This window comes from Panulirus ornatus, chromosome 44 (assembly GCF_036320965.1).
Source record: "Panulirus ornatus isolate Po-2019 chromosome 44, ASM3632096v1, whole genome shotgun sequence".
Classification (NCBI taxonomy): Eukaryota; Metazoa; Arthropoda; class Malacostraca; order Decapoda; family Palinuridae; genus Panulirus; species Panulirus ornatus.
The window spans coordinates 8,911,221-8,921,541 of NC_092267.1; the positions used below are offsets into that span (position 1 = coordinate 8,911,221).

Genomic DNA, 10,321 nt, shown 5'->3' on the forward strand with positions numbered 1-10,321 from the left:
ATAAAGTTTGGTTGTTAGTGATATTCGTAGTAACTTAACAATGTGTCATAAAGTACCATCTTTCAGTACAGTACGTTTCAACATGTCTTTCCATCCTGTCCAGAACGTATATGGTGTTTGCTACATCACTGTGCTGTAATCCTTTTTATGAATAAAGTAATTATAAATTGATATCATATAACTGTGATTAATGGCATGATTAATGGGTAGAATCGGGTTATAACACCTTACCCTTAACAGCCAAATGGTTATGACACCTTACCCTTACAGCAAAATGGCGCCCTGCAGATGGAACTGATGGTGGAGAGCAGCGTCATGCCACGTAGCAAAACCCTGCTGGTGCTGGTCATGCCGGACTCGTGGAACACCCTGAAGGTCAACCTCCACAGGAACAAGTTGGTGTTGGTGGTGGCCGGGCACAGCGCCTCCGTCAACTACACCACCCGCTCCCTGGTCGACTTCCCTCACCACCGTGGCGTTGATGCTGTCACCTCCACTTGTCATGGCGTCTGCCTTATTGACGTAGATCTGCAGTGTCTTTATGGTATGTGTCTTCATTCATCTGGTCTTACGTTATACACCTTTGGAGAACCGTGATATTCCGAATCATTCTAATTCCGAAGAACCAGTTAAGATTCGACACATCAAAAATGCCCAACGTAGAATTTTTGTACTTTATTTTTTCCCTTTCGAAATGATGATGCTTCGGAATACATTAATGGCTTCAGTCATTTCTCTCCTGAGTACCATTTGAAGAATTAGATCCTTCACGTGGGTATGGCAACTTGGCAAAGTTTAGACGCTCATTAAATAAAAGAAATCGTGATTCAGTCGAGCAATATAACATGTATGTCGTAGCCTGAGAAAAGTAATCTAGTGACATGGCAATGTCATTTTCCTTACCTAAACTTATAGAGCCATATTGCTTTTGATCATGTAATTTGTTACTTAAATCTTAGATAACACATTTATTTCAAAAGATGATTTAATTTCCGTATGTAACCTTATATAGCCTGATTTATACTAACTAACATTTTAATTTCCTAACATTACTCCATTTATATCAACAATAAATATATAATTTCCTAATATAAACTAACACGGCCACATTCATTTTCAACAATAGCAATGTAATTTCCTTATACAAACTTTTATAGCTACATTCACTTCAACAATAACAATGTCATTAATGAATTTACGTTGCCGTGTTTATTTTAACAATAACAATGTAATTTTCTCACTCATCCCTACATGGCCACGTCTATATCACCTGTAACAATAATATTATAATCGTATGATAATGTAATTTCCATACCCATCTTTAAATGGCCATATCTCTTTCATCATAAATAATGTCATCTTTCTACTAAACCTTAAATTTCCTAACCCAACTTTGAATGGCCATATCTCTTTCACCATACATAATGTCATTTTTCTACTAAACCTTAAATTTCCTTACCGAACTTTAAATGGCCATATCTCTTTCACCATACATCATGCCATTTCCCTCCTAAACCTTACGTTTCCTTACCCAACTTTAAATGGCCATATCTCTTTCAGCATAAATAATGTCATTTTTCTACTAAACCTTATTCCCTTACCCAACTTTAAATGGCCATATCTCTTTCAGCATAAATAATGTCATTTTTCTACTAAACCTTATTCCCTTACCCAACTTTAAATGGCCATATCTCTTTTCACCATACATCATGCCATTTCCCTCCTAAACCTTACATTTCCTTATAGATGCTGTCGAAGATCCGGCAGTCCCAGCTGGACACACGAATGTCTCAGGGAACAAGAAGGAGCATCCCGGCCCGACATCATGGCCATTATTCCTGGTGTTGGTCCTGCTGGCGCTGGTGTTTGTGTTGATCCTGACGTGGCGCTACCAGCGTCGGCAGATTAAGCGACGTCGTCGCCTCCAGGCGGAGGAGGAAGCGGCCAGGAAGAGACTCAGCCAGGGAGGGAGCCCCGGGCGGAGGGAGAACGGCTTAGCGGCAGGAGGCCTCGATGGGAGGCGGGGGAGTGGCCAAGAGGCTAGGATATGGGACGAAGGACGCGTGCACTACTCCACCGTGCTCGTGGGCTACGACGGGCCTTACACTGGTGGGGACGAGGATGACTTCCTCGCCGCTGCGGACCCCAAGCGGGAGAATTGGCTCTGAGAACGAACCTCCCACACCCACCCCACACACTGTGGTCTTCTGTGAGGACCACCATCTCCTGCAATCACCTTCGGGAATCATCATCATCATCACCCCGACCTTAACAAGGGGATGTGAGGACCACATCTCCCCCTCCCCCAGCTCTAAGGACTCCGTTTCCCACGACTGGCTCTGATGGCCATAACAATATGTACCTCACTTGAGATAATGATCTGTTAACACGTTTATTCGTGTTGATATTCGTGTGTGTGGACGTATATTCAAATACCTCTCTTTTTATGTTTTGTGCTTTGTGTGCGTTTGTTAATGTGTTTATATACAAGCACTTAAGAACCGGGAAGACTGTGATATGACCCTAAAAAAAATTATCTGTATTGGGTAGACGTAAGTTAAAAGCAGGAGATGAAAGTCAAAATGCCTTTCCACGTACTTTTAACTGCACGACAAATATGATGGGAAAAATTGTGTCGTGCGAGAGTAACGCTGTCAAGAGTGAAAAGGTTTTTTCTTTTTTTTTTCAACATCTTGGAAGTTCATAAGACAAAAAAAAAAAAAATGAAATAAAACGAGTGTGCTTTTAGAAGTGAAGGAAAATGATTTGGTAAGATTTTTCACGCTAAAAAAGCCAAGTATGACAGCAGGCTGAGAATGGCATGAACTAACCTAGTCCTCAATGGTAATTATTTACCCTCGTGCTACTGTGTTTGCTGTTGTAAGAATATTAATGAACGCAATTCATTTTTCTTCCATAGGACAAGCCTCGTAACGCACAGAGTGGCGTAAGGAAACGTACGTTATCGATGTGTAATATTTAACATTCATCGAAGAATGTGACATGTGTAGCTTCGTGATATATTTTAGGTTATTGGTGAACTCTCTGTAGAACATTGAAGTGTGCAGTGTTATAGATTCTGTTCTGCAGCACAAGTAGTGGGTGCTAACTCATTTCTACGACCGATGTTTTTTTTTCTTTTATGTGAAAATTATATATATATCTTCAGGGTTTAACGGCCAGCGAAATATGAGGCAGGTCATAAAACACTATCTAACTTAAGTTGAACCATTTCAGTATTTATTGTACATTTATGCTAAGTGACTCAACAGAAATAAGAATGTGTATAACATCTGATGGTTTATCTGGGAATCAAGTGCATATTGGGTAGAATATGTAATAAACATGAATACATTAATTAACAATAAACCCACCAGTATGGGCTACATGCACAGAAAGTGTATGTGATCTTACGATTATCTTTAACACCTGAAGAAGGTGTTATTAAAGATTTTTCGTTTGATGTATCTTACGTTAACAGCCTTAATGACCATGGCAGTGGATAGGCCCAAAGAACTGACCACCACCAGGGTTATTTTGTTACAACTAATTCATTATGGAATAATAAATGTCAAACAACACACACACACACGACACACTCTTTTCTCTACCAAAGGTCGTAAATACATAACTCATTATTGAATACACAAAGTGAAAATTAGACATTAATTTTGATACTGTGCATGAAGTTACTGATTTTTATAATGTAATATGTGCTTAGATACATTATGGTAAATAGATTAGCCATGTCAGGATCGTAAAGAAGTTAATTTTACGTGAGTGATATGCCATAGAAAATAGACCAGTAATGTTTGTCTAGAAAGTAAAATGGAAAACAAGTATTGATGATGTAAGGTCACAACAGTAGATAGGTGAAGTACAGAATTGATTTCTGCGACGCAGTTCAAAATTAAAGTGGTCAAGACACAGCTTACGGGACGAAAAAATATAGTAAACACTTTATCGAAAAGGAAACAAATTGTTTTCATGATGGCGGATACATTGGTTTCCACTTAGACCGGAAATTGTGTTTCCGGCTGGGTAAATGAATGAATAATGTAAGATATGATTCACCAACCCATGCTTGCTTAGAATTCAAAGCAATTTCTTAAACAAGCCTAACTCAGATGAGTAGTTCCCTCTCAAACCCGCGTTCGGTGTTTACTTAGTCTGTAGAGAGAAATACCTTTTCGAAATTGTGTTCCATACAAACAATGTAGTGCTGGGGATACAGCGAAAATATTATAAGCTAGTAATTACAACAGCAGAAAGTTAAGAAACGAATATTATATTGCCTTTATAGTATGATATTTGAACTAGTCATCCGCTTTGGATCATAAGTAATCGTGCTTGTTCCCAAAGTACTTATAACTAATTAAGTATGAGTGCAATTTAGTTTGCTTGTTAGTATATACATGAACTCATACAACCCTTTTTTTATATGATGTAGTTTATTTGTTTAATGACGAATCTCGCGACATTTACAAACAAAAATTGGCAACAATGAATGTAGGGTAACTACCCGGCATCGAGCAGGTGTGTGTACGTTGTGATGGTGACCTAGTGTTATTTCTGTTGGTTCCTGGTGATTTATTCCTGCTTCATCGTCATCTTATGCGTAAGTGTTCATTTACAAATTCCCCTGTCAAACTTAGTGTACAGGATTAGATTCTGGTCTGCTGTTTTGTTAGAAATTCGTCTTGTGTGCTGGAAGGAGCCCTCGAGTTTGTGGCGGAAGTTGCCACACGCCTTCCATGGTTTAATCCTACTATAGGTATTCCTGCTAAATGAAAAAAAGAAAAGATTAAGGTTTTGTGACCCTCGTTATTACCATGTCATGAAATAGACAGCAGTCAAACTGGAAGCGGCGTTAATAGTTCATTTAATTGCCAGACTCGGACGAAATGCGAATAAAAAGGTGTCTAATGCCACCCAAACGCGAGACAATTTTATCAGATGACTAAAATCTTCAAGACTAATTTCAGACTTGCAGCTTAGGGGAAAAGCTAAGGCAAAAAGTTAATGAAACTTTTACGATATAGCTTATTTTTCGACATGTTAAGGTTTACAGCAAGAAAGTGTAGATTCTTAAGTTGTAAGAAGATTTGGTCTTAGCTTTGGGGTCCTCGTTTTACCTTTACAAAATGGTTGTTTGGTATGAAATGAAGGCAATTGAAGTATGTTTGTCTGTTCTAACTTATCTCTTTGTCAATCGATGATGAAGAACCCGATAGTGAGGAGGGTTGAGAAGGAGGAGGTGTGAGGTATCGTGGTTCTCAAAGAAAACTAACTTCCATGGAGTGATTAAAATGAAGTGTGCAGTTACTCTGCTTCCTAAGGTTTGATACACACACACACACACACACACACACACACATATATATATATATATATATATATATATATATATATATATATATATATAGATAGATAGATAGATAGATAGATACGACTTTGACTAGATTTGTTCAAACAAAACGAGTTAACGTGTTTCCTTGTATATTTCTGTGCTTTTTAACAAAATCTGCCACCATTTAGCTCGTGGTGTTTGGTTGTGTGGATGACATACGGTTTTCAGGTGAATTTTGGCACAGGTCGTTGAGGTGATGTTATGTAGAATGTGATCAGTTCATCCCAATTAATTGGAACACCAACTTGTTATCAAGTAAGATTTATAGTCTATTTCTCTTCGAGGAAAAGTCGAGACAAGTAATTACAGATGATTTTGTTTTCCATAAAATCTTTGTGCATTGTCCGTTGTCTATCATGTGTCTTGCAGTGTTTCACCTTTAAACAAGTGTCAGAGGTTATGGTTACACTAGTTTAGGTGAAGCGTTTACCGTGAACTATAAGGTAAATTATATATTCCAGTCTTTTGGTGTACGTTAAGTTGTACTTACCCCGAAAGAAACGCCACTGTGCGTGCTGATATTAATTGTAGTTAACTGATCTTGGTGAACGGGGAACCGATGGATTCCTTTAACTACACAATTGACATAATGTCGTTTGACCTTCGAGTTTCCATGTTCTAAAGCCTGTCCAGGTCGCAAGGACACACTCTATATCAATTTCACAGCCTGTGTGAAATCCATGACGACCGTCTTCATAATTCGATTAGAACATCTGTCCATGAAATGATAAATTAAGAGATGCTTATTTATTTCCTTTATGTTCAATTCTCTTTTGTCTTTTGAGTTTTCGAGGCACCAGTTACATCCGCTTTGGGGTCCTACCTTTTTTTTTTTTTTTTAGGTATATATCAATTGCCATTTAGCAGCAGTAAAAAAGAATCGTTTGAATAGCATGATCGGCCAAAGTACTTTAGTTATTCATAAATGGCTACGTTGGGCTGTAAGATATATCAAAGAAAACAGCTAACTAATCTGGCAGACTATGACAGTTTAGTTCAGACAAGGAATGAAAGATTCTGTATTTGGCGCTGTTTTAGGATGCTACCATTGTTATCGTCTGGAGCTGTAGAATGAATAGTGAGTATGATAGTTTATGAATGAGACTCGTATTGATATAATTAAGTTTATGAATGAGACTCGTATTGATATAATTATTTAGTTTCTATCGTGAATTAGACTCGTATTGATGTAATTATTTACGTTTCTAATATCTTTTCATAAGTGACGATATTGATTCCTGTAATCCGGTCGGCTCATATCTGAATATTTTGAGAGGCTTTTAAATGTACATGAAGGAGTGTTGTGTTGAGTAATGATGGGAAGAGAGTCATGGTAAGTGGTTTGGTGAAGAGAGGAAGTGAAACCCATGTTAGTGATGAAGTACGACAAGGTGGCTGGTGTGTGTGTGTGATTGTAATTGAATTTCTCAAGAAAGGGAGCGACTTGTTGATTGGTAAAAATTCAGGATTTTTGATATATGTATTTTAAGGTGTGGTGCCTGCAGGTTAGCGGGGTAACTATGTAATGCCATTGCATAAAGGCAAGGGGAAGAGAGAGAGGGAGAGTAAATGTTCGAATTGTAGAGGTATTAGTTTGTCAAGAATACCTTAATTATATGATAGAGAGGCGTTTGACTGTGTAGTGGCGTCCTCAGAGCAACAGACCGGGGAGGAACACTGTGGCTTCAGTTATTGTAAAGTCTGTGCGGATCAGGTGATTTAGCTTTGACAAGTGTGTGAGAGGAATACGTAAAGAAGAGGATGTGGATGTGACATTTATGGATATGGAGAAAGCCATACGGTATGCTAGTTAGAGATGCATTGTGCAAGGTGTTGCGAATACATGGTGTGGGAGGAAACTGTTAGAAGTGGTTGTATCAAAAGTGTACTGTATGTGTGTGAGTAGGAAAAGAGGATGGCGAGTTATTTCCAGGTGAAGGTTGATCTGTAAAGTCACCATGGCTGTTTTATCTTTAAATAGATGGGATAGGTAAGGAAGGTGAATGCCAGGGAGTTTGAGAGAGGGGCAAATCTGCCATCTATAGGATGGCGAGCCAGTTAGTGTTTGCTGATGGCCATAGTGACAGATCCAGGTGTGGAACTACAGTAGATGGTTCCCGAGTCTGTGAGTGTGTGTTAGAGGAGAATGTAAAGAGTAAATGCGAATCAAGCGAAGTTAATATGATTTGCGGTGAAGAGACACATGTTGATTGGGTTGTGAGTTTGCATGGAGAGAACCTCATGGGAGAAAAGTGATTTACGACTGGAACCACCGAAGCTAAACCCAACCACTTGGTGGTTGAGGGAGCAGAGGCACACTGAGGGAGTGGGACAAGTTTGGCCAAACAAATTGAAATGTTTCAAACGCAAGCCAGCGCATCTGCAGCACTCCTACCAGCAAAGTTCAGTCGAGTTATGCTATGGACAGGCCATTTACATATTCAAATAGATAATATTTGGAATTGCGCTTAATGGGGTATGCGATGGAAAGTGAGAGCTGCTGTTGTGTATCATTTTTTTTTTCTTTTTGTATTCACTGATGGTTGAGAGAAGTGGCTCCTATCTCCATGTGGGGACGGATGCGAAGCTTCCTAAACGACACAGTGTGGGAGAGGAAGGGAGCAGCACAGAGAGGGTTCAACTGATGCCCATGTACAAGTGCCAGAATTTCTTACTGCCTCCGGACTCCACAAATGATAATTGGCAGGCGTCACAAACATTGGATTTCCTGTGTTCTCTGTGTGGGAATCACGTATAGGCCATAATGTATGCATTTCTAAGTAGAAATAAGAAATGGATCGCTGCCTTTTGAATACTTAATACCGCTAGACGAATGCATCCCCTTGAACTTTTTCGTATGGCTGCACATATGGTTACACACAGTTTGATTAGTGAGTCAGGATGCGGATGTGGTTTCTGTGTATTACGCATGACCGCTAGAGACTGAATGTGAACGAATGTGGCCCCTTTTGTCTGTTTTCCTGGCGCTACCTCCCTGACGCAGGGATTAGCGAGGCACTTCCTGTGGGGCGGAGTATCGCCGGAATGGATGAAGGCAAGCAAGTATGAATATGTACATGTGTATATATGTATATGTCTATTTATGAATATGTATGTTGATATGTATGTATATGTAATTATATGGGCGTTTATGTATATGAGTGGATGGGCCATTCATCGTCTGTTTCCTGGCGCTACCTTGTTGACGCGGGAAACAACGATGATGTTCCCTGTGGGTGGGGTAGCGCCAGAATGGATGAAGGCAAGCATATATATATATATATATATATATATATATATATATATATATATATATATATATATATATATATATATATATATTTTTTTTTTTTTTTTTTTTTTTTTTTTTTTTCCAAAAGAAGGAACAGAGAAGGGGGCCAGGTGAGGGTATTCCCTCAAAGGCCCAGTCCTCTGTTCTTAACGCTACCTCGCTAATGCGGGAAATGGCGAATAGTTTGAAAAAAAAAAAAAAAAAAAAAAATATATATATATATATATATATATATATATATATATATATATATATATATATATATATATATATATGCTTGCCTTCATCCATTCTGGCGCTACCCCACCCACAGGGAACATCATCGCTACCCCCAGCTTCAGCAAGGTAGTGCCAGGAAAACAGACAAAAAAGGCCACATTCGTTCACACTCAGTCTCTAGCTGTCATGTGTAATGCACCGAAACCACAGCTCCCTATCCACGTCCAGGCCCCACAGACCCTTCCATGGTTTGCCTCATATATTTCACATGCCCTGGTTCAGTCCATTTACAGCACATCTACTCTAGTATATCGCATCATTCCAGTTCACTCTGTTCCTTGCACACCTTTCACCCTCCTGTATGTTCAGGCCTTGATCACTCAAAATCTTTTTCACTCCCTCCTTCCACCTCCAATTTGTTCCTCTGCTTGTTCTCTCCGCTTCTGACACACATATCCTCTTTGTCATTCTTTACTTTCTCTTTCTTTCCATTTGTCCAAACCATTTCATCACACCCTCTTCTGTTCTTTCAACCACACCGTTTATTTCCACACATCTCTCGCACCCTTTCATTACTTTCTCGATCAAACCACCCCACACCACACACTGTCCTCAGACATTTCATTTCCAACACATCCACCTTCCTCCATACAACCCTATCTATAACCCATGCCTTGCAACCATTTACTAATGTTGGAACTACTGTTTCTTCAAATATTCTCATTTTTGCTCCGAGATAACGTTTTCAACTTCCACACATTTTTCATTGCTCCCAGAACCTTCGCCCCCTTCCCCACCCAGTAACTCACCTCCACTTCCATGGTTCCATTCGCTGCTTAGTGCACTCTCAGATATCTAATACACTTTACTTCCTCCAATTTTTCTCCATTCAAACTATTATTCTTTTTTTTTTTCTGTCTCCCGCATTTGCTAGGTAGCGCAAGGAAACAGAAGAAAGAAATGGCCCAACCCACCCCCATACACATGTATATACACACACGTCCACACACGCAAACCTACACACCCATACATTTCAATGTACACATATATATACACACACAGACACATACATATATACCCATGCACACAATTCACACTGCCTGCCTTTATTCATTCCCATCGCCACCTCGCCACACATGGAATACCATCCTCCTCCCCCTCATGTGTGCGAGGTAGCGCTAGGAAAAGATAACAAAGGCCCCATTCGTTCACACTCAGTCTCCAGCTGTCATGCAATAATGCCCGAAACCACAGCTCCCTTTCCACATCCAGGCCCCACACAACTTTCCATGGTTTACCCCAGATGCTTCACATGCCCTGATTCAATCCACTGACAGCACGTCAACCCCGGTATACCACATTGATCCAATTCACTCTATTCCTTCCCCGCCTGCATGTTC

General features: G+C 39.6%; 1 protein-coding gene across 1 annotated transcript in view; it reads left to right on the forward strand.

Moving 5' to 3' along the window:
- Positions 1-4,240, forward strand: part of LOC139762722 (uncharacterized) — a 17,188-nt gene extending 12,948 nt beyond the window's left edge. The window contains exons 3-4 of the mRNA XM_071687752.1: positions 271-544; positions 1,747-4,240. Coding sequence (XP_071543853.1) covers positions 271-544; positions 1,747-2,168 — 696 coding nt within the window. The 3' untranslated portion in view covers positions 2,169-4,240. The remainder of the gene's footprint in view (positions 1-270; positions 545-1,746) is intronic.
- Positions 4,241-10,321: the final 6,081 nt, after the last annotated feature.